At 35.0% G+C, this 24,394-nt stretch overlaps 4 protein-coding genes across 5 annotated transcripts; 2 read left to right on the forward strand and 2 right to left on the reverse strand.

Annotated features, from left to right (window-relative positions):
* Positions 1–4,641: 4,641 nt before the first annotated feature.
* On the forward strand, positions 4,642–5,748 carry LOC125188974 (probable aquaporin TIP1-2). The gene is made up of 3 exons (XM_048086109.1): positions 4,642–4,813; positions 4,909–5,159; positions 5,230–5,748. Exons 1-3 carry the CDS (start codon positions 4,681–4,683, stop codon positions 5,602–5,604), a joined length of 759 nt encoding a protein of 252 aa, XP_047942066.1. The 5' UTR covers positions 4,642–4,680; the 3' UTR covers positions 5,605–5,748.
* A 137-nt stretch (positions 5,749–5,885) lies between these two features.
* LOC125188975 (very-long-chain (3R)-3-hydroxyacyl-CoA dehydratase 2) lies at positions 5,886–8,567 on the reverse strand. The gene is made up of 9 exons (XM_048086110.1): positions 8,276–8,567; positions 8,129–8,214; positions 7,975–8,022; positions 7,816–7,904; positions 7,329–7,382; positions 6,574–6,641; positions 6,445–6,494; positions 6,247–6,335; positions 5,886–6,146 (listed from the first exon to the last, which is right to left on the reverse strand). The coding sequence occupies exons 1-9, from the start codon at positions 8,332–8,334 to the stop codon at positions 6,042–6,044; spliced, it is 648 nt and encodes a 215-aa protein (XP_047942067.1). The 5' UTR covers positions 8,335–8,567; the 3' UTR covers positions 5,886–6,041.
* Positions 8,568–9,756: 1,189 nt separating this feature from the next.
* LOC125191377 (40S ribosomal protein S15a-like) lies at positions 9,757–11,636 on the forward strand. Its single transcript, XM_048088923.1, has 4 exons — positions 9,757–9,895; positions 10,743–10,893; positions 10,977–11,137; positions 11,326–11,636. Exons 2-4 carry the CDS (start codon positions 10,761–10,763, stop codon positions 11,422–11,424), a joined length of 393 nt encoding a protein of 130 aa, XP_047944880.1. The 5' UTR covers positions 9,757–9,895; positions 10,743–10,760; the 3' UTR covers positions 11,425–11,636.
* A 1,295-nt stretch (positions 11,637–12,931) lies between these two features.
* On the reverse strand, positions 12,932–14,238 carry LOC125186586 (transcription factor MYB59). Of its 2 annotated transcripts, none has more exons than XM_048082978.1 (3): positions 13,923–14,238; positions 13,678–13,807; positions 12,932–13,611 (listed from the first exon to the last, which is right to left on the reverse strand). In XM_048082978.1, the coding sequence occupies exons 1-3, from the start codon at positions 14,044–14,046 to the stop codon at positions 13,197–13,199; spliced, it is 669 nt and encodes a 222-aa protein (XP_047938935.1). In that variant the 5' UTR covers positions 14,047–14,238; the 3' UTR covers positions 12,932–13,196. The 2 variants fall into 2 exon arrangements, with proteins under 2 accessions (XP_047938935.1, XP_047938936.1); XM_048082979.1 differs by having other exon boundaries at positions 13,894–14,237.
* Positions 14,239–24,394: the final 10,156 nt, after the last annotated feature.

A 24,394-nucleotide genomic window follows, 5' to 3' on the forward strand; every position in this document is an offset into this window, starting at 1 on the left:
AAATTAAAAATCGGCTAGCCGATCGCTTGTCCACATAATAGTGGACTAGCGATAAGCTAACCGTGCTAGTCCGCGCCCGACCTCTTGTCCGTCGCGTTAGCCTAAGGGCATCCGCAATGGGGCGGACGATGGGTAACCCATCGTCCGCGCCCGATACATCGCCCGCGGACGATGCGCAGAGGATACCCATCGTCCGTCGCATCGTCCGCCACTGTGGACGAGACGAACGATGCGACGCGGTTTAGTTTTTTTTTTTTAATTTTATTAAATTTTCAAAACATATATATTCCTCTTTCACTTCATTTTTCACACTTCATTTTTCTCACTTCACTCTCATCAAATTCACTACATTTTCAAGCAAAATGGATTCCGGAGATTATCCGAATAGTCCGATGTTCGGTGGTGCACGATGGCCGGGTACAGAACCCGACGAATACCGGCCATTCGACACCAACGCCGAGTACGATCCCGACTTTTCCACCGACTCATACGGGCTGTCCGATATGGAACCGTCTCCACACCGCCCCTCCGCCGCCGCCGCTTCTGGGTCCGCCACCAAGAAGAAGCGGACCAAGGCACGAGCCCAGAAGTTGCCTACAACGGAGGTATGTGAAGAGTTCGCCCCGGGAATGACGAACTACTCCGACCCCGAGTCCATCTCCGATGGACCTCATCAGTCCGGTGTTCGAGGATGAGAGTTCCGTCACACCAATGTCCTCCCGGCGTCCCCCTGGCGTCAATGCTGCCAAGGGCAAGGGCACGGCCACATCAACCTCCGTCGCGCCGTCTGACCAGGCCCCGTCGCCGACCCCGAGTTCGACGCCGTCCGCGACTTCGACCGCGGCCCATGCGTACGCGGATTTGGCGGCCTCCTCCGACTACCGGACGTTGTTGGACGCGCACACCGCCCTCATGCAGGCGACCAACCCGGCTCATATCGACGGGATCCAGCGGATGATCGATGGCCTCAGCCGCAAGTTGAGACTTCTCTAGACTAGCCTCCTTTTTTTGTATTTAGTGCTTTTTTTATTTCTTATTTTATAACTTTTTTTTAATTAAGTAAAATTAGAATTTCCCTTTAATTGTGTTGTTTTTTATTTACATTTGCAAACATAAAAATATAAATACAAAATAATAAAATGCTTAGGGCGTCGCTTCGGACGGGCTATAGTCAGCCCCACTGCAGGTGGAATAGGAGGAGGATAAAATGTTGACGTGGCGGTGCATAGGGCGTCGCTTAAGGCGTCCCATTGTGAATGCCCTAACGCAATAGTGGCTAACGCCACGCCCGAGCCACTAGGTGGTGGCTGGGGCGGGCTTCGTCCACTAACCAATAGTTTACATGTAAACCAGTTTGACCATGTTTTTATCAATCATTTAATAAACATACAGCTTTTTTAATTCATAGTAAAATAAACACGATCAAAATTTTACGGTGGCTAGAAAAAATACATTCTAGTACCCAAGCTATTTAAGAAAAAATGGGCACTTTATTTGAATCGAACTGAATCATCCGAATTTCGAAGAAAAATAAACTTGATCTATTCCGAAAATCTAAAAAAATCCTAACCGAATTTAATATTTCAACTTGATTCAAATCTTTCATATTACAAATATTTTGTTCACCCCAAATTTATCTTCAGTTAACCCAGATTTAGTCAACTCATAAATAGAAGGTTAGAAAAGTGTATTTCAATATTAATAATGTGATAAAATGTGATGGTATACTAGGCATGATGTATCTTTATTAGAGAAAAGGAATTAAGGCTACAAATGCAAATTCTAAAATTGTAAAACTTCAAACTATGATTTGTGTTAACATTGACACTGCGTTGACTGTTAGAAAATGTCAACCGATGACAAAATAACATTAACAGAAAATATCAACACAATGTCAACGGTTGATACCATATTGACATTGCGTTGACATTGTATTGAAATCAAAATCTTGAAAATTTTGAAATTTATAAAATATATAAGTTTGCATTTTATCACTATCCATCTTAAAAATATTCAGCAGCTAGGAAAAAATATTCAGCAGCTAGGAAGATAGAATTATAAATTTATCGGGTTTGTTAGAGGAGAATATTATTGTTTAAATAAAACTATCACTACTGTGCCTCTCTAATCTCTTTAATTTGTCTTAGCCGCCCAAAAACATAATTAAGAGATAAGATAAAGAATTAGAGAAAACTATATAACCATATAAACCAATTCCACTATTCGCCGACTATATATTATTCTAATCTAAGAACAACTCATTATCAAGAGGCTCCTTTCTTACTTTGTTGAATTAAAAATAATTAATCATCATGCAATAAAAAAGCATCTTAGCATAATCGAGACGGAAAATATATTTAAAAACACGTTGATGTGTGTTGTTCATCTCACAAGATAAGTGGCGAAAACATTTTTTAAAAGGAACTTTAGTTATGGACTTTTCATTGTTTATCTTTAGTTTTAAAAGATTAATACTACTATTAAGAAAATAAAAGAAGGTTTGTGGCTGCAATTTTATTGTAGTTTTTTTTTGGGAATGAATTAATTAAGTAAAATGACCAACCAAAACCGACCACAAGTCTGGTGTCACACTCGGCTTTGTTTGTGGGTGATGCTATAAGGGTTGCCGTAAGTTTTTTGTAAATTTATTGACATTATTGTTTCCTTTTTGTAAATACATACGACCTTCGTCACTAGAACCTCTTTTTGCCTTCCTATAATTTTCTGAATAAATTGATATTCTCGGCGTACGCAAAGCGTCGACTAACTCTATTTTCACTACGTTTTCTCTCTATCTTTTACTTTACTTATTTTTCTTTTCATCTCTCTTACTTTACCAATTCTTCTCACTTACTTTACCAATTGTGCATTAAAATCTGTATCGTTTCAAATATTTCTATTTCTTAAACACGGGGGAGTATATGTATATGAAAAACTTTTTTTTGTTTCTCTCATTCCAACTGCTAGTGCATTAAACGGTACAGGACTGACTAAATAGTTTGCTCATGTCAACCGCCAAAAGACAAGAAATCAAGTAATATGGGATTAGCTAAATAATTTACTCCTTTCACATGAATAAGGATCGAACCTCTGATCTCATGCTTAAGGAATGAACCACACACAAGGCCTAGATTCTACATTATCGCAAAAGTTTTAGTTATTATAAGGTGACAGCGACGGGTAGTAATCAGGAGAATTTGAAAAATAATAGATACTCATTTACTATTCTTTTTGGGGGATATATTTACAATATGTAAGTCTCTCAATGAGCAATCATTTGTGGACCCTTCCCACCTCATGGTCGGCTATAATATATTTTGTGGCAGTTTAATGGATGATCGTGCTTGTGTGTATTATTGTATATAATGGATGATCGTGCATATATAGTTTAAGATTTCAAGTGATTGGAGCATTTTATCCTATTAGCATGTTACATATACTCGATAGTATCATTCAGTTAAGAAATGGATTGATACGGTAAAAAGAATACCCCCAAACGTGTGAATACTGAGCCCACACTGATAATTTCAGTTTCGTGCTTTTTTTTACCAATCTGTAATGCTTTAACCAATCATTATTGTCAAATGCTATCCTTATATGCAAAACTAAATAAAAAGTCAACTAAAACCCAAAGGATCCATTTGATTGGGTTGACCATAAATAGCAACATATAGAGACATACTCCCTCCGCATTCAACAAAATAGAAACTTTTGAAACGACACGAGTTTTAATGCACAATGGGTAAGTAAGTGAGAAGAATTGGTAAAGTAAGAGTAAGGAAAAGAAAAATGAGTAAAGTAATAGAGATGAAGAGAAAAAGTAGTGAAAGTGGAGTTAGTGAATTGTGGGGTCTATGTCCTAATATAGAAAAATTCTAAAGTTTCTATTTTCAAATAACATCCCAAAATGGAAATAGTTGCTATTTTAAAAAACGGAGGGAGTATAAAATTGGGGTTTTTTCGGTTGGAGCACGAATTAGATATTAAACAAAAATAAAATGTAAGGAGATGTTTGGTATTATAAATACAAATCAAAAACGATTGTTTTAACCTCAATTCGAAATTTTCTTCTGTTTAATTAGCTATAGATTAATTAAGCTAAACTTATAGTAATTCAATTAGTTATGAGGAGATTGACCAAGCAATTAACTGATCGGCTAAAATTGTGATGGTTTTTTAGGGTATTCAATAAATAAAGCCTAGTATATGGGGGATAATAAATGATTAAATGTGTGTTTAATATTTAACTAAACTTTTCTCTAGTGAGGCTACACTTTTGGCTTATGCTATTATTTTTTTTGCTTTTACTCGGTAAGTTCACGATTAAATTCACGACCAAACATATTCAGACCAAATCCACAATTAGATATGGAGTATTTTTTTAGTAACATTCTTGTTTGTGAACGATGGGATAAAAAGGTAAGAATAATTACTTTTTATGTAGTACTTTGTAATAGGAGTATTGATCTTTAAATGAATATTTGAATTTTAGAAAAAACAAATTGATAAAAGTCAGTTATGTGGAGTATCACTACACTCCACGAAAATGACACGTGGCAAGATGAGAAGAAATTGGAGGCGGTGTTTTAGAGAGTGAGCATATATAAATAGAGTGGATGCACATATCACATACACCACAAAACCATAATTTAGAATCACAGCAAAGCATCAGATCACACAATGCCGCTGGCTAGAATCACCCTCGGATCTCTGGCTGAGGCCAGCCAGCCCGACGGCATCAAGGCCGCCATTGCTGAGTTCATTTCCATGCTCATCTTCGTCTTCGCCGGCCAAGGCTCCGGCATGGCTTTCGGTACTAATCCCCTTTACACTACTACATAGTATAATATATAGTATCATACATCATCACCACCTAATTTTTCTTATTCAATTTCCTTCCCTCAACAGCCAAACTCACAGACGGCGGAGCAGCCACCCCAGCCGGCCTCATCTCCGCCTCCATAGCCCACGCATTCGCCCTCTTCGTCGCGGTCTCCGTTGGCGCCAACATCTCCGGCGGCCACGTCAACCCTGCCGTCACCTTCGGTGCCTTCATCGGCGGCCACATCTCCCTCTTCCGAGGCCTCATCTACTGGATCGCCCAATTGCTCGGATCCGTTGTCGCATGCTTGCTCCTCAACTTCGCCACCGGTGGATTGGTGAGCACATTATTCATTATTTGTAATTGATTCATCGATATGATTCTGATCGTTGGTCATATGAATGCAGGAGACATCGGCTTTCGCGCTCTCATCCGGAGTGTCGGAGTGGAATGCCGTGATCTTCGAGATAGTGATGACCTTCGGCCTCGTGTACACCGTGTACGCGACCGCGGTGGACCCCAAGAAGGGTGACATCGGGACCATTGCCCCCATCGCCATCGGTCTCATTGTGGGCGCCAACATCCTTGCTGGAGGCGCATTCGACGGCGCCTCCATGAACCCGGCCGTCTCCTTTGGCCCGGCTGTTGTCAGCTGGACATGGAACAGCCACTGGGTGTACTGGCTCGGCCCCTTGGCTGGCGCCGCCATCGCTGCTCTTGTCTATGAGCTCCTCTTCATCAACCAGAGCACCCATGACCAGCTCCCTACCACAGATTACTAATTTATTTCTCCTCTTTACCTTTTTTTCCCTTTGTGCAGTGTCTGTTGTTTCCATTTTCCTCCAACTGTCTTGTATTATCATGTATGCTATCACTTGTCTTATTTCTTTGGAATCAATTCTCGAGTTTTTTCCTTGTTTATTCAATCATCATGTGTGATCAAGGGTGAATGCAAAATAAATCTCCAGTGGGGATTATGTTTTCTAAAATTTTCTTCAATGACATGATTTAGGAACAACAAATTCAAATGATATACTACTAGCTAGTAATATCCTAAATGGACTAAGAACAACAAATTCAAATGGATTTATAACGATCTATTTGTTCGCTTGAAACTGTCAACCGTATTCACTCTGTTTGAGTGTCAGGATAAGCAAGAGAAAATAAACACTAAAGCTACCTTTTTTGAGGCAGCAGATTGATTAATAACGATCTATTCTCAGCTCCGCTTCTTCTTTTCTTGTTTTCCAAGTTTGGATCGACGTTGCTTGAATAAGTGAAGGTAAAGTTTCAACCACAAAAATGGATAGCAGAAAAGAAGAAGCTGCACAAAGAGTTCAATCATGAGTTTTGACTAGGCTGGTTCTGGTAAAGAAACTATACTATCTATGAATTAATCATCTTTTTGAGGAAGTGAGACATACCAGCACGAAGTTGTAGTAGCTGAATGGAAGGCTATCTGCATATAGATTTTCCTTCTTTATGAACGGAAGCGCTTGGTACATAAGCCACACTGCAGCAACCATGGGCCCTCAATTTTAGTCCAGATATGTGAAACCACAACATTAAATACATGTACTACTGAATGTTTAGAATGAGAACTAAGTAGTTAATAAGCTTACTTTCACCAGGAAAAACTCCAATAGGGTACAAGACTATGAATGCATTGTACCTAACAAAGCAAAGATTTACATAGAATAAATGGGGGAGTGTATTTCCTCAACCTGCAAAAAGCTAATCAGAACATGTACCTGATTAAAGTGATCCATTTTGGTGAACTGCCGATGCAGTAGAGTGCATAATGTGAGTACCTGATCACCTACATCAGGAGACGTGATGCAAAATGCCTTATATATGCAGCATAAATGACCGTCAAGAAAGCTAATGGAGGACATAACGTGATTTGGACTATTAATCAGATAAATTTTCCTTGACCACAAAACAGAAGTATCATAACTTCTAGAACCAGGCTCGTGAAATGCACACCGTTGGGTTTGTGAGGCCAACCAGAAACAGAAATCTGCAACCTTTTTCTCGATTCATTTGAAGTTCACAAAATACTAATCATGCTAACTTTTGTGATAGAAACAGTGAGATGAGTAAACAGAAGTGAATGCATATAAATAAGATAAAGGCTGAAGTAGATTTATGCTTATACTACTCAACATAGAATATGACATTAGCTTGTATTGCTGGGATAGGGAAATCAACTCAACATTATAAGTCTGCGAACTACATGCAGGTGGGAGAAGATATCTGGTGTTTTCATTCGGTGCGTGAAATTGTTATACCTTTATCAAACCAGACATTACACCTTTTTCATTTCACTCATCAAGAATCTTGACTATTGCTTGCAGTATGTATAGTGCATTAGCAATTTCATACAGAAACAAGAAGATGAACTACTGACATATAAAAGAGCTATTCATATCTTGATCTCATGTTAATTTTGAGTTCATTTCACTAACATAAACAAAATGAGGAATCAGTAGAACTCCCAACTCACCTCAGATACAGCCCAAGCAACAAACGTGATGAAGACCGACGGTAGTTCCTGCACCTATATCAAAGAAATGGCAATTCCTGTCATTTTTCATCCCCAAAAGTAAAATATACTCACTTCGTCTCATTCAAGATGTCCATCTTTCCTTCTTAGTTTGTCTCACTCAAGATATCCACTTTCTATATTTTAAAATAAATTCCTCTCTTCTCTCTCCTCATTAATATTCAACTAATTTTTTCCCTCTACTATTCCACCTAACAACTCTTCCTAAAATCTCGTGCCACTCAAGAATGTAGACATTAAGTTGGATGGAGGGAGTACTAAAAGGGAAATACATTGGTTTGTGACAAAGGAAATAATTATCGTTATGGCATCTGTTTTAACTTTTAACCTAATATTACTGCATAAGCCCAAACTTTTTCAACAGTTTATATCGATAATTATGCAAACTTTAATGTAGAAACAACATTATAAAGTCGAGAACACAAACCTCTGAAATTCGACGAACAATAGCAAACAAAAAGTGAGTCCTTCCTCCCCATTGCATCAAGGGAAGCAACACACCACTCGGCACAATTCCTCAAATATTCAAATTCCAAAATTTAGAAAACAGTGAAACTGGGTGTGACTAAAAATACCTATAACTCACCAACAGCCCCATGAATAACTTCCAAGAAGGCAAGACTTTGCAAAATGCCTTACACCAAAAATCAAGAACAAAAACAGAAACACATGAAAATAATTACTCCCAATCTGCAAAAAAAAAAAAAAAAAAAAAAAAAAAATTGTTGGTGGGCACTTACAGATTAGTTCACCGGCAGAAGAGAAGGCGGCATTGGTTGAGTTGGAGGAAGACAAGTTGTTCAAAATTGTGAAGAGAGACAAAGCCCTGTGAATTGGGACACAAGGGTCAGATTGAGAAATGAGAAGGTAGAGGGAAGGAATCATACCATCCCAATGCTTGGGCGAGATTGTAGAAGAAGAGATATGCGCTCCGCAGTTGTGACATTTCCAATGTGTGGTGATGACCGTCAGCGTGGTTGGTTTCAACTACTTTAAATTTATATCGTTTTCGATAATTAACTCTATAACCTCATCAGATTAACAAAGTAGGCTCTGCGGTTGAATTTTTCACTCGCACCGGATCCACATGTTTACCTGCAAACCGGTGCTTCGTTTGCACCCTACAACAAATGGAATCTCAGTGTGAACCCCAGGCCAATTCAATTGATTTGATCTCTCACTTCGTTTATCATTTTTGTCAATTGTTTGAACTTTAATTATTGAGTATAAATATGCATCAATCTTATTTCTTTTGGCTAGTATGAAATTTTGTCATTCATTTATAGCATAAATCATAATCTGAATCTACGGTTTGGGACCTTTGAATAATTTTACATACTTGTACAATTTTTTTTCATTCTAGCAATGGATGGCGGCATTTTGAACATTAGATGATACTCCCTCCGTTTCTTCATAGTTGAGGCAGAACTTTTCGGCACGGAGTTTTAGAAATGAATGTTGGGTGTGTTAAATAAATAGATAAAAAAGTAAGAGAGAGGAAAAGGTAGAGAGAATAAAGTATAAAGTGAATAAAGTAGAGAAAATAAAGTAAGAGAGAGTAAAGTAAGAAAGAGAAAAAAGTTACCATATATTGAAATGATTCAACTATGAAGAAACTTCCCAAAATGGAAAAATGACTCAACTATAAAGAAACAGAGGAAGTATTATACTCCCTCATAGTCCACTTTTGAGTCCAATTGACTTTTCTGCACTCGTTTTATAAAAATGATAATAAATAGTTAAAGTGGAGAAATAATAAAGTAAAAAAGTGGAGAAATAATAAAGTCTTATCTACATTATTCTCTTTTTTACTTTATTATTTCTTCACTTTAACTATTTATTATCATTTTTACAAAACGAGTGCAGAAAAGTCAATGGGACTGCTAAAGCGGGACGGAGGGAGTACTTTTGTTGTGAAACATTAGATGAATAGATCGATCTCAAACATAAATTTCCAATGATTGGAGTTCCATAAATTTGTGCAGACTTCTTCGAATTTAAACATTAAAATAAATGGAGTACTCATAATTTACATATCCTGGCGTCAAAATAAGTACTGTGCTTTTCAAATAAGCGATTTCCTTTTCCTTATCCCTACAAGATATAGTAATTGGCTTATTTATTTTGGGTTAATAAATTTGGATGATATAAATACTTTATGGAGTAGTATATATTTTCTCAATAATAGATATGGATTATAGATTTAATATTTTTTACATATGATGTATTGAATTGTGTTTTACAGTTCACTAGTTTTTTTATCTTTTTGTGTAATACTACTAGTATTTCATTTTAGTGCTTACCAGTCCAATCCGATTTCAAAAACTATGGACTAAGCATTATAAAGGGTATTCTGGTAAATCTCGAAATAGAAAAAGAAAAGGAAAACTGACAGCGAAATTCATTTATAAGCCCAAACCCTAATCCACAAACAACACTGCTCTCAACAGAAGAAAAGAAACTTTGCCCGGTGCTGCGGCGGCCACTTCCCCCTCTTCCTCGTCCAGGTTATCCTTCGTCATCTATATCGCTAATTGCGCTAATTTCTATCGCAGCTCACTTATTGTGGTGGTAAATTGAATATTTCGTTGCTAAATGTTCGATCTTTTGTTTTCAATTACGTAGACGTTTGTTTTGGGTGAAGGTATGAACTGCTTGTCATTGTAATCGTAGTTGTCCGATATTTGGGGAGATTCTATATTTCAAAGTTTTGGTTTCTTGAGGTTTAACTCCTATTCGATTTTGCTTCAGATTATCATGTGTTTAATCGAATATTTAAACAGAGTGGTGAACTATATATGCCTTTTCTTTAAGATGATAGTTTGTAATACTTGATCGTATCCGGTTAGAGTCCTTGGTTAAATGTTTTACAGTCTAGAGAATCATCTGAAATATCTAAGCTGGGAATATTTTGGCATAAGCTTTCTGAAATATTTAAGTGGGCAAGGTTGTGTGGTTTGCTTGTTTTATGTATGGCAATTGTTTTTTGATAGTTGCATCTTCTCTCTGAACATAAAAGTTTCAGCTGTGGTTTTGAATTATGAATTTTACATGATTCTGGCACAGCGCAACTTACCGCAATTATGTCTGTTAAAATGTTATTGCACATATCCTTTGTGTATCGAACTGTGCATTAGTTGCCTTCTGTTGAATGCATTTTCTAGTTGCACATATCCATAGTTTTATTCGTGATACACCATCTATGCAAAACTATTTAGTTTGGCTGGAACTTTTGTCTCATTATCTCGAATGATGCAATGCATTGCACATAGTCAACTCAATTATTTTGTGCGTCTAATCGGGATCATAAAATTATTTTTATGCCTACTTGTTTTTTCTGCTGTCTTCAATCAGGTAAGGCAGCTTCACAAGATGGTGAGAGTCAGCGTTCTGAATGATGCTCTCAAGAGCATGTACAATGCTGAAAAAAGGGGGAAACGTCAGGTTATGATCAGGCCTTCATCAAAGGTCATCGTCAAGTTTCTTTTGGTCATGCAAAAGCATGGTATGACTATTTTTCCAGCATCAGTCTTTATTTGAATTATTTCCTATTTGCATGCATTAAACATTATGTGTATGTCATTCCAGGATACATAGGCGAGTTCGAGTTTGTTGATGACCACAGGTCCGGAAAGATTGTGGTTGAATTGAACGGAAGGCTAAACAAGTGTGGTGTTATTAGCCCTCGGTTTGATGTTGGTGTGAAAGAAATTGAGCCTTGGACTGCTAGACTCCTTCCATCAAGACAGGTAGAACATGTTGCCTCGATGTTTTCTTTATTGTAGCCATAGACTATTACGATTAGTAGTACATTAAGCACAAAGTATAAGATTAGATATATCATTTTGCATTGGTTCTTTTCTAGTTGTCAAACATTCATTTGTCTGAGAATAAGATTAGGAAAATGGTTTAACATTATTCATTACTTTTGTTGCAGTTTGGTTATATTGTGTTGACTACATCTGCTGGTATCATGGATCATGAGGAAGCTCGGAGGAAAAATGTTGGAGGTAAAGTACTGGGCTTCTTCTATTAGGCTGGCCATGATGTCTGTAGCAGCCTTCATACAGTTGCGTGCCTGGCCTGGCCTGGCCTGTTAAGGTTGCAATGGCTTAGGTGCATTTCTTTTTGGTGACTGTTTCATACTTATTGTGTTGACTACATTAAGGATTGTCATTGTTATAAATTTTGGTGACTGTTTCATACTTATTCTTCAAGTTGAATGTTGACGATTGTTCTGTCTCGCGAGTTAATGCCTCATTTCTAAAACCACTTATTTTATTCATTAAACATGGTAGAACTTCTATGATTTATAAATGCTGAGGTTTCATCATGATATATATGATTGAATATTCTTATTTCTATTTCTATTTCTATTTCTATTTCTATGAAACTCAATGTTTAATAGGTTATGATGCAAGTTAACTTAGTTCAAATGATGGAAATAATCAGGGCTTGGGCATATCTCAAAATATGAGCTATTGAGCGAACAATGGATTAGCATATAGCCATATACTTCTACTTTTATTCATCTATGTCAATCCTTGAAAATTTAACCCACTAGCAAACTATGGATTAGTTTATTCTATTGCTTATATGGGATGTCCTATTTAGAGTTACATATTTCTAAAATTGTAATATCACACACTCTATATTATTTTTATTTTTGTGTACTTTATTACACTCTTTAACATATTAAACAAAATCATGTGTAAAAGAATGCTTTCATGTGAATTCTTTTATATCTAAGCTAATTCTTAAAATCAATTTCTTTGAGTTTTTGTGTCAGACTCCCTATCTAAAAATAAAAAGAGTATTTTGGGATGCATTTCCCAATAATAAAATAGTGTTTGTGGAATTGTAAAGAAGGCTTAAAAATGTTGAATAGGATGGCGGTGGTGAGAAGGGCAATCTGCTTAAATTACCTGATCTGTACAACATTCATCTACATCCCATAAATATTCTTTTGCATCTTATTCCTTATGGAATGGATATTCACCCAAATTCCCTTCGTCTCATTTTATAATTGTATCGTACTGATATATCTTTGTGTCACCACTATACCACTACGCCTCCCTTGAATGATCTTATCTCACCTTGCTGATGTGTTTGTTTTTGACACACAATCAAACATACAGACACGTATATATATAAATTAAAGAATATAATTAGTGTCGACGAAATTGAGACTGGTGAGGAAAAATGGTGGGATGGCAAGTGAATTACACGAAAGATTAAAAAAATGAAGTAGAAAGTGCGTGAAAGCAAACCCATGAATAGCACTATATATGAATATCTGTTGTGGATTGCACCTTCATCATTATTAAAATTCGAGTGTATAATAATATGATTGCGATGCGCTCTATCCATGGCTCACAATCACACAACAAACAGCCGTCTACCTTGACTTTCTTTGTATACATAATATTTGAATTACTCGTCATAATTAACCTTGAATCTTCTCATCTCCTCTGTTAGAAAAATATCTTCTTGATTCCATTAAATTATGATTGCCATCATGAAGCACACCATATTCCAACTCATTCAACAAGACATAAAGCATATATATTTATATCAGAACATGTAGCCAGACAGATAGGTACAAATTAAGAGAGGTTATTAGAAGCTAGCTCTCTCGTCTATTATTAGAAACATTCAAACCAAACTACTTAAGATTAACGACATGATAAGTAACTGCTGGAGCCCTAAACCTATACAAAAAGTTAGCACCTGCCAGCTTATACTATGAAAACGACACATATCAACAAATCTTCTTAATTACTATATTTATACCTTAAAAAATGAATGTTAGCCAGTCATATGGTGATTGTAAAAAGGGAAAGAATCGTAGTTGAGCATCTTGCTCTCTTCCTCATTAATGGACCACATAGCTTTGAGATCATTCGTTGGGAAATCCCATACTGTGATTGGTTGGGCTGTCAAGTTGCTGCCCTGCTCTATGTCCTTCCATATCTCATCCATGGAGTAGACATCTTCCGCAGCCGGCTTCTTGCTGACAAAGTCCTCCATCCCACCGGTGTCGTAGAAGCTGGGGCCCTTGGTTGCCGTGGAAGAGGAGGAAGTGAGGGAGGAGGAGGTCGGAGATTGGGGAATGGTGGACTTCTTCTTCTGTTCCTGAGCCTTCTTCCTCATGTGGGTGCGCCAGTAGTTCTTGATCTCGTTGTCAGTGCGACCAGGTATTTTGCGGGCGATTCTCGACCATCTACCAGATAAATTCAGTTTAGCCACTATATGTGGATTAGAGAAGGTAAACATATGACAAGCTAACCTGTTTCCCCATTTGGAGTGAAGTTGGAGAACAAGGCGCTCTTCGTGGGGGGTCATCTTGCCCCTCTTGAGGCCGGGGTGGAGGTAGTTGACCCAGCGGAGACGGCAGCTCTTGCCGGTTCTTTTGAGACCTAGGAATGGAAAGAAAGAAAGAAAGAAACAAGGGTTTAAGCGAAGGGCGATGGAAGAAGGGAATCCATGCCCCAAACAAGCCTACCTATTTCGCGTCTCCCGCCACCTTCAAACCTGAAACTTGGGCTATGAAATCCCAGCGCCGGTCTCCGAATAAGTTCACGTAGAACACCAACTGAACGTCCTCTTCTTCTGTCCATGGCCCCTTTCTCATTGACTCATCTTCTTTCCCCGTCATCCTTTCTTTACTTCTTCTCTTTAATTTCGCTAGCTTGATTGTTTGTCGATGTAAGTCACTCACACGCCGATCGAGTATATATATATATATATATATATATATATATGGTAGTACTACTATACTAATACTAGTAGTGGTGGGTGTGGGAGTGGGGTAGTGATCAGTGTATAGTAAATTATATTGTGGGGTGGTGATATGTGAAGATGGTTATGGAAGGCAATATATATAAAGGTGGTGGGTGTGGGTGGGTTTTTGTTTGCTTTTCTTTAGATAAGTGGTTGATATGTTGACGTAACATTCATAAGTGGCCTTCCATTTGCATTCGCACCCGCGGTTTCATTCTCTTCCTCCCATTCCCATACAATGCTACTATTCCACGGATTCTTCCACAAGTATATACCATATGTTATGCCATGTTTTATGGGGACTCAATTATTCACCTTATTTTATACTCCCACTCCACATAAAAGAGTATTAATTGCTTGAATTTGGATTATCTAGCTTAAGACAAATGAACAAAGGGTATATGTATGAGAAGTCAGACTATGATGAAGAGATTTAAGCGAGTCCCATGGTGATTACTATGCATGATCATGAATATGATTATGATTTCTTCGTCGATCAGAATTGGATCCGAACAATTTTTGCTTTTACGTATATGTTAGAAATTATAATGACAATTATTCCTTTAACTATAGCCTAGATTTTAATTCCATGGAGATTTTTAGTCGAACTTAAAAACATCACTAATATAGTTGTTTACTTAAGAGTCTGAATCACAATATTCGAATAGTTTTTTACTTAAAACAGCACTTCATGAGGTTGTTTGTAGGACTTTTTTTGTATGAGAAAAAATACATGCTCAAGCTTGCAGTTGCAGCAAGTTATTGTTCAACAAAACGTCCACCAAAGCACAACCAAAGCAAAGACTACCCAACATCCGAGTCCTTAAACCCGCAAGAGAGGAAAAAAAAAACTAGCAAAAAGAGCGCAAGACCCAAGAGAGACACCCAATGTTTAAACCATTTAGAGAAAGCTACCATGAGCAAGCACAAAACAAGGTTAATCAAAGGGAGAGACCCCTAGGTCATTTTCTTGAATTCTTATTTCACTGTCAAGAGCTCTTGTCTCTTCGTTGATTCTTGGGCCAACAAAATGACAATACTTTCAAAATATAAACTACAAACCATAAATTCGTTAAGAAATTGTATAAATTAGAAAATCGAATATATTGTCGTTTTTGGGTCCGAAGCTAGGGCCATGGATTCATCCAATAAGATGAATCCACTATAGATTTTCATGATCTAAATATTGATTTTTTTTTGTCATAATTTATAGTCTAAGAGAAATTTCTAGAATGCCTTTTCTATATACTTACAATATTGTGGAATAAAATTCCAATATTGATATCACTTGAATTCATATATTCTAAAAAGTGACATTAATTTGTATCTATGCATATTATCTGATGATCATTAGTATATTCACAAATTAATAATAAGTATTATATTAGTATTACATTACGCCCCCAACTTCGGAACTAACCACCATATCCCACGCCGGTAAATTAATTAGTAAATACCATATTAACTAATTTATTCGATTAGAAGTCTATTTTATAAATTTAAACCATCATGAATCAACTCATCAAACAATTTCATCGCCAAACCAAAGTGGCATATACAAAAGGCGTATAGTTTCGTTAACAAAATACTCCATAACATAGGTACTATAGATTATCTTCTTATCTTGACTTAATCCAAACTTTTTCTCCTAATCATAGATGTTTAGTTAATTAAATATACATAAAACTTGGTACTACTAATGAACAACCGCCATTAGGCAGCTGCACAGCAAAGCAACATAATCGAGAAGGATGACAGCCACAATTTACTTAATCATTTAGAAAGGTTGAGCAAATCCATAAGCGAATCTTATAATTTGAAGTACTATATATGTATGAGTATATGTTTTGTTGCAATTGGTAGGATTCTGCAACTTTTGAACCTTGTCGTTCATGCAATATTCACTAATAGAAACGCTATTGAATATTATGTTTAATGGTCCTGATTAATTTTCAGCAATTTCAGATATGCTTCGAGTTCATGATTTTATAAATAGTTTTCATATTAATCCCTCCTATATTCATATATAGTTTATATATGCATACTAGAGTTGGAGAAAGAGTCGATGAGGCTTAATAGACGAAAAATGTGATTTAAAATTTTTTAAATATATGAATAAACAAGAAATTATATTGTTTTGTATTTAATACTTTTGTAGTATGAAAGTGTAGAAAATAGAATGATTATACGTATTTACTAAAATTTCGTCAACCATTCATCAAATCTGGCGTTAAAGCCATCTTATCTTTATCTAGTACGCACATTGATGATTAGATGAAGTGAAAGGATAGGAAGGGAAGGGTGTCGAGTATACAATTGAATATTAATATGATTTGAATAGTATTCATACCACTATCCTACAATATGACAAACACAGATAATTGGAGATGGAATATTGCATCATCCAATTCGTTTCTGGTGTGACCATACCTCAGTATTTTAGGCAAGCCTTTGCTTTTAGTATTAAACATGAATCAATTATCACCACACGCTAATATTATTTAAATGAATTCTCAAACATATAATCTATATTTCTAAATGTTCTTTCATTTTCAAAGAGAGTGATGAGTGATCTTTCTTTTTGTTATTAACCCCTTCCATTTATACAAGGAAAATACTCTTACCAGTACGTAATATTACGAGTACCGCCAAAACTCATTTTTGGTGTAAATAATTTCTCCAACCAAACACAAAATCCAAAATTCATTTTTTTGGTTTTTCAATGGAATAACATCAAATATGGTGTTACTGCAAAATTTTTGTGAGATAAATGCTAAAAAATGACGTAAAATTTTAATATGGTGTAAATGGTTGGAGTAAAACTACTTTTTTGTGCGACGTATACTCAAAAATGGGTTTTTGTTTGGCATAAATGATTGGAGATGGCTTAAACACGGAGTTTACCGATGGCTTTTCCGCATATGAACATTCCATTAGTGATTACCGATGGACTTTTTGATGGCAAAAATTACTTTTAACGGATTCATCGACAAATATTGACAGGTTTTGACACGGAAACTATACACCAAAATCATTGTTGAATTTTCAGACGTGTTATGCCTTCGGAAATATTATGAACGAACTTATATGTCGATAACCACTATATTAGTTTACCTATTGTAAAATAAAGGGTAAATTGCCAGTAAAGTCATGAATTTTAAAAAAAGATTGGTTTTTCCGTGAACTTTAAATGTTGCATGAAAAGTTATGAACTTACCTGACAGTGTAAATTTCTCATCCGACCTGACCCAATAGATTACCGGCACAAACTTATCCTACTTGGCATACCGGAGGTGTGACTTGGCAAATTTGTAGATTGCTACCTAGAAAAGAAGTGTCCATCCTAAAACTAAGGTAACAACTCCTAAAAGCTCCAAAGATACTTGGCTTCATTCAAAGGCTCAAATCTGTCGATTATATTGGCAAAGACGTCAACTTCTCTTCTTTCAAATTAAACTACTCATCTCCCGAGTGTTGTAATAAAATCAACATGCATTTATAAGGTGATCAATCAAATAAATGTATAAGCACGAGAGAAGTCAAAATAACCACATGAGCCAAGGCATAGAAAAAGGAAATCAATTAAACATAAGAATCATTATATCTCCCCCGTAGAACTCTACGAAGGATTTAGCTACTCATGTTCATCACAAAAGTCAAAGAAATATTTAAAGAAATATTCAAAAACATTGTTTGAACAAGAATAAAACTAAAAGATGAACTCCTGGAATTGGATTGGGCGGATTGGAGGCCTCGTCTTCAATCTTGCGATGAATACTCGTCCTCTGCTCGTTCTTCTCTTCTTCCTAGGTGAAAAAGTGATACTTTTGGGTTGGAGGCGTGTAGAATCGTGTAGGAGGCGTCCCATGCATATTTATGTTAACTAGGGCTCGAATTTCCATGTATGGCACTGTCGGCCGAACCTGGCGAGTCCCCAGGTTCATTAAGCTCTGAAGCTGGCGAGTCGCCAGCAACGTACGGTAATTCTGGGTGATGCACCTGGCGAGTCGCCAGGTTTGTACTGCAATTTCGTCCTTTTTCCATCCCGATGCTTCCTTTCGCATTTAAGCTCATTTTCCACCCTTTTTCTACACATTCTTCACAAAATGGTCAAAATACCAATATTATAGAGAAGTAGCTATAACCATGTCTCAAAATACACAATATACGATCAAAAACCAAGTAAAACTACCCTCTAAAACCATGTAAAATCCAAGTGAATCAGGTGGCGAAGTTTCTCAAGTGGTAATCTAGAATTTAAAATTTTAAAAAAAAAAAAAAGAAAAAAAGGAATGCCATGTCATCACACACTCAACATCCACGTCAGCTTAAATACACACGTCAGCACACTACTTAGTCGGAAAACCCGACTTGGGAAATCGGAGCATGAGGGTAAAGTTCATGATTTTTCATACTCCAAAAATTTAAAGTTTACGGAAAAAATCAATTTTTTTTTAAAAAAATCATGACTTTATACACAATTTATCCTAAATTAAAATACTAATATTTCCCCAACATATGCCATTGTCGTGTTAGTATGAAATGTTTTCTTCTTATAATGTGCAACTCTAATAGTAATATATTTTTAAAATAAAAATATTACTATTTCAGTTATTCTGCTTTTATATCTAATTTACAAACAATATTGTATAAAATCTAATACAGAATACAAAGTACTTCATTTAGAATGACTGAGTACTAGTTGCGACATTTATCGATTATTCTATAAATTTAAGTTATGTAAGAAGAAAAAGTGTTGTTAGAAGATGATCAGTGAGAATGAGTACTGAATTCTATTTATTCTTTCACAGAAAAAGAGAGAGGTCAGAGCTGGAATGTTATAAATTAATTTTAAATTAATTATGTACTAAATTTAGTAATAATTCTAAAAAATGGAAGGAAGTAAAAAAGAGTGGGACCTTAATTGCAGCGGAATTAATGAATTAATATGTAATAAGTCATTCGAATTGGTTACATCATTACATGATACATCTAATTTTGTTACATATACAGTACGTAAATATTTAGACTAAAAAATATCATAAAAAAATTAATTAAAAGAAATGTTTCGGGCACTCTCTTATTTTCTACGCAGCAAGCCATATATTTTATACCCCCTAATTAGCTCAATTGTTTTATTTAATATACGTCTAGGGGTGGGTCGATACGATATATCGTATCGAAAACGTTGTATCGTGTATCGTATTGAAATTATCGATATGAAAGAATTTCATATCGTTATCGTATCGAAAGTTTCGATATATCGAACTTTCGATATAAAAAAATTTCATATCGTTATCGTATCGATATTTCGATATATCGTATTGAAATTCGATATATCGTTAAATATCAATATATATCGAAAATTTCGATATATATCGAAAATAAAATATCGATATATATCGAAAATATCGATAAATCGAAAATTTTCGATATATATCGTATTTTCGATATAAAACGATATATCGCGATATAAGGAAATTCATATCGTTATCGTATCGAAAACTTACGATACGATATCGTATCGTATCGAAAATTACGATATATCGAAAATTCAATAATTTTTCGATATTTTTCAATACGATACGAGCGATATATCATTTTTTCGATATTTTTCCCCAGCCCTATATACGTCTATATTCAAAGCCATTACATTTATGGAGATATTTTGATTCTCATATGTTTGTCCGCTTATTTTCCTTCAACTTCTAGATCTACATTATAATGGAGCACTACATCTACATGTGACAAATGACAATATGTGATGACTTCAATATATAGAATCTTTTCCTACCCTTGTAAGGCCATTATCAACTCTTGAAACAAACAACAAATTCCCTAAAATTATCAACTTAATTAGCCATATATGCATGTGTATCTTTCCTTCTAATAAATCCGGATTTGGATCCAAACTCCTTGGGAAAACGTAGGTAGTGGACTTAATCTACTCGATCGTGGAAGGGTGGATTTTTATCCATATAAGTATATGTTAACTTAAACTAAAAACTTTTGAAACCACACAAATTTTAATAAAAAATTGATAAAGTAAGAAAGATAAAAATAAAAGTGTTAGTGGAAAATGGATTTCAATTATTTGAAGAAAAAAGAAATTTCCTTAAATAAAAACTTCCCATTTTCAGGAAACTACATTTATGGTACAAAGAGTGTTTGAGAATAGTACAACACTCATCAATCATTAAAACTTAAAACTAAAATTTAATCCACACTTCATTATAGTCTTCCGAACTTATGAAGTTAAATTGTTTTATAAACATAATATTCGAGACGCTTTCTTTTCAATATATTTTTATATAATAGGAGTACTTCCTCCTTCCTAGCCTCTTATGAAAAATAACTCTTTTTGGAACGGCACGAAATTTTATGTATTTTTTTTTAAAATGTAATTCATCTTTGTTGGAAAACGGAAATGACTCTATCTTAGTTGACTAGAGAGAGCATAATATTAAAATTTACAACTAATATAGTTCGTGTATAGTCGAGCCCAATTAATTGGTAATCGAATCGAATCATAAACTACAAATAATTAATCCACGATTGTAATGGAATCTTGGGGTTTCATATTATCAATTTAACACGTGAATTCGCTCATCAAGAAGTGAGCATCCAAATAATGCACATATTTATTAAGATAATTACAAGTACAATATAATGTTCCAATTTAAATTTAAAAAATCATACGATTATAGAACCCACAAAAATCATATTTTCAGAATATATGAAATATATTGCACGGTATAGAAAACAGTGTAGCACACCACAAATTAAGAAGATATTAGCAATGAATTATGACATGGGAGAAAAACAATCGAAAGCAAGTGCGATAAGTAGTAACATCTCTGATACAAGCTGAAGATAAGATATTAAATTGATTCCAATATCCAACCTTTTTTTCCTTGTTAAATTCTTTTAAGTACATTTGTTAGTGGAAAGAATTTCGTGGCATGAAAAATGAGGATTGATTGAGCACTAGCGTTAGTGGTCGTAGTAAATTGCCCATTTCTATTCCAAAAAATATGACACCAATCAAAGTTGACAAACGTTACATCATCGGAAATAAGATGTCTAACATTTTTTTATTCATGCGATTAAGGACCGTTAATCACTACTAAATATAGTAATCAGGATTTCTAGTGGAGCAGTTAAAAATGTAAATAGTTTAACTTTTTCCCTCCATGATGTTATTTATGTTCAATCATATATCTCAATAAAAAATTAGATGAGCTATCGAGGTTAAACAATTTAATTTTAGGAGATGTATATAGTAGGAGTAGTACTATTTGATATGATTTCCAGGTTAATAAATTCGAAAGTTGCTTGTAAACCCAAGATCTTTTCTCCCATTTGGATATGGTGGAGGTCCAAAAATATATAAATAAAAATAAAGATTTAATTTAGCTTACTAATAAGAACATGAAGAAACATAAGTTAATTCACATAAATTACTACTACTATACAAATTGACCATTCAAAGATAAGGAAAAAATATATGAATCTCAAAAGTTTATTATCTCTATTATATTCGAGTATCCAAGCACCGGATAAAATTGTGTATTAATACTAAAAGAAGAAGAAAAGAACCAAAAAAAATTACTCCATATTTGTGAAATAAGAACTTTATTATCTAGAACCGTGAATAATGTGCGACATGCATCACGAAAGTGAGCAGCGCAACAAAAAAAGAGATCGAGACGGGTTAATTATTGTTGGCCACTAACATATTTGGTCGGACTTAATTATTACAATTCCATAACAAATAAGACAAACTAGTGGCCCTAATTAGTATCATAAGGGTTATGAAAGTGAATTTTCTTTAAGTAGAATAATTTATTCTTTCAATTGGAGTATCGATCACTTATACTTGGCCATTTTTCTTAAATTCTCAAGTCTAGTAGTAACTTTTGGTAGTAACATTTAGCACCGTAAAAAGTCATTTTTACCATATAAAGTCAATACCTTTGTAATAAGAATAATTACTCTATAGAAAAAAATTAAAATAAAATTTTTTCTCATGAGAATATGAGATCGAAATCCTAATACCGTCCTTATACAGTAAGAAGTTATATTTATCAATATTTTTATGATCGAATGATGCTATGGGATAAGTTATAGTTTAGCCGAATACTCTTTGTAACCTAACAACGAGAAACTAGTACTCCCTCCATTCTATAGTAATGGAGGCGTTTCTTTTCAATAAGGAGATTAAGAAAAATTGTGTTTGGTGAGTTAAGTAAAGGTAAAGTGAGAAATGAAAAAAGTAGAAAGATGAAGAGAGAAAAAAGTAAGAGAGAGTAAAGTGGACGTGGAAAAATGTGTTGACTTTTCCTAAAAATGGAAATGACTCTATTACTATAGAACGTACCAAAATGACAAAATGACTCTATTACTGTGCAACGGAGGGAGTAATAAATTACATCTCGAGTTGAAGATGGGCTTTTCTAAACTAAAGTCCATATAGTTAAACTTAAGCTTCAGCCCACGAAGAGAACATGAATGCCATTTAGTTTCTGTTATCAATTTATATAGACAGGATTGCCAATTTCGCTTCCATCGCTGCCTCCTCATCATCTTAGATAGCTCTTCTAAAATTACTAAAATGATGCACAGGATATTAATAAATTTGAGATGATGAAATTAAGAAGATTTATCATTAAACAAAATTTGGGTGCCCTCAACTATGAGTTTGCATTTGATAGACTTCCAAGGTTGTAAATATCTTTTATTCTGTACCATGGAGTATTTCTAGCAACATATTTTCCACTTTTGTCCAATTTTTCTTTATATACCGTAGAGTTTTTCAAATAACACTTTATTTACTTTTAATTTGCAGTGTCATTATCTTGAGACTCTGCATGAGATATTATCTTGAGACTTTGCACGATCGATTCCCTTAAGATAGCACTAATTAAAAATTAAAAATTACATAATTAAAATTTTAAAAATTATGATTGAGAGAATTGTTTGGTATAGTGTGATTTTTTGGATTGAAATGGAGGTATTTATAGATGAAACTGTGAATTTTGGGATAAAAATAATGAAAAAATAAATTAAAAATGTATAAAAAATGGATATATTTTATTGGGAAGTGAAAAATATTTTTTTATTAAATCTGAATTTTTCAGATTTTTTCGAATTAAAAAACAAAAAAAATGATAAATCAACGGCCAATCAGAGCATGCCACATCGGCTGCTCGTGCTTTTGCCGTCGGCACGACGGTGCTCTTAGCTAAGAGCAAGGTCGTGCCTTCGACAAGAGCACAGCGGTGAGCACGGCACGGCGGATGCTCTTGCATAAGAGCACCGCTGCAGATGCTATACTAGTGTGTGACTGTGTGTGCATAACTGCATATAGAATTGGGTTAAAATATTTTTTTGTTTTTATAGTAAAACTAGTATCACGCTTGTGCTATGCACAGATTAATATATTTTTAATATAAAATTTTAAATTAATTAAATAAAATTAGAATCAATATTGATAGTGAACTATATGAGTAACAATTTTAGTTGTATGAGAATCACAAATCTATACAAATCAACATTAAAGCATAATAATTTTGGAACAAATCAGATACTTTTTAATTTTAAATTAATTAAACCAAATTAGAATCATTATAAACAATCAACAATATGGGTAACAATTTTTAGTTATATGAGAATAAAAAATCTATACAAATAACATTGAAGCATAATAAAATTGAAACAAATCATATAATATAATTGAAATGACCGGTATGTTGGTTAACACGCTGTGTGCATAGAAAGAATATAACAGGGTTCCTTGGTCCAGCAAATCCACTAGATCACGCGGTCTAGGAACTCGTTGGTCGTCGAAAAATCCTGGTCGTCGGACACACAGAGCACTCTTTCAAAAACCCTCAACCACTTTACTAAACCTAGTATAGGGAAGTAGGGATCGATCCCACAGAGATGGATGCGTAACAATCATGTTCAAGGATTTGGACTTGTTTTTGGGGTTGGCTGCTGCCACGCATTTTTCGGGTTGAGGAAAATAAACTTAACTTGGGAATTTAAAATGCTACGCTAACAGCTAGACCTAGGCGAAACAGCAAAAGCATGTACGAAAATTAAACCGAACAAACTACTCTAATCACCTAGATATGGGTAACAAACTGACTGTGGGGACCATAACCGAAAAGGCAAAGAGTACGGACGAAAAGCTGGAAAAACAACTAACTCTGGTACTA

The sequence above is a fragment of the Salvia hispanica genome, chromosome 5 (assembly GCF_023119035.1).
Source record: "Salvia hispanica cultivar TCC Black 2014 chromosome 5, UniMelb_Shisp_WGS_1.0, whole genome shotgun sequence".
Classification (NCBI taxonomy): Eukaryota; Viridiplantae; Streptophyta; class Magnoliopsida; order Lamiales; family Lamiaceae; genus Salvia; species Salvia hispanica.

Coding starts and splice junctions, on each gene's coding strand:
- LOC125188974 (XM_048086109.1), top strand. CDS start 4,681: ATGCCGCTGGCTAGAATCACCCTCGGATCTCTGGCTGAGGCCAGCCAG. Junction 4,814..4,908: donor AGGCTCCGGCATGGCTTTCG/GTACTAATCCCC, acceptor TTCCCTCAACAG/CCAAACTCACAGACGGCGGA. Junction 5,160..5,229: donor ACTTCGCCACCGGTGGATTG/GTGAGCACATTA, acceptor ATATGAATGCAG/GAGACATCGGCTTTCGCGCT.
- LOC125188975 (XM_048086110.1), bottom strand. CDS start 8,334: ATGTCACAACTGCGGAGCGCATATCTCTTCTTCTACAATCTCGCCCAA. Junction 8,215..8,275: donor CTCGCCCAAGCATTGGGATG/GTATGATTCCTT, acceptor CCCAATTCACAG/GGCTTTGTCTCTCTTCACAA. Junction 6,336..6,444: donor TGGAGTTTTTCCTGGTGAAA/GTAAGCTTATTA, acceptor TGGTTGCTGCAG/TGTGGCTTATGTACCAAGCG.
- LOC125191377 (XM_048088923.1), top strand. CDS start 10,761: ATGGTGAGAGTCAGCGTTCTGAATGATGCTCTCAAGAGCATGTACAAT. Junction 10,894..10,976: donor TTTGGTCATGCAAAAGCATG/GTATGACTATTT, acceptor ATGTCATTCCAG/GATACATAGGCGAGTTCGAG. Junction 11,138..11,325: donor GACTCCTTCCATCAAGACAG/GTAGAACATGTT, acceptor CTTTTGTTGCAG/TTTGGTTATATTGTGTTGAC.
- LOC125186586 (XM_048082978.1), bottom strand. CDS start 14,046: ATGACGGGGAAAGAAGATGAGTCAATGAGAAAGGGGCCATGGACAGAA. Junction 13,808..13,922: donor TTTCATAGCCCAAGTTTCAG/GTTTGAAGGTGG, acceptor TTCCATTCCTAG/GTCTCAAAAGAACCGGCAAG. Junction 13,612..13,677: donor CACTCCAAATGGGGAAACAG/GTTAGCTTGTCA, acceptor TTTATCTGGTAG/ATGGTCGAGAATCGCCCGCA.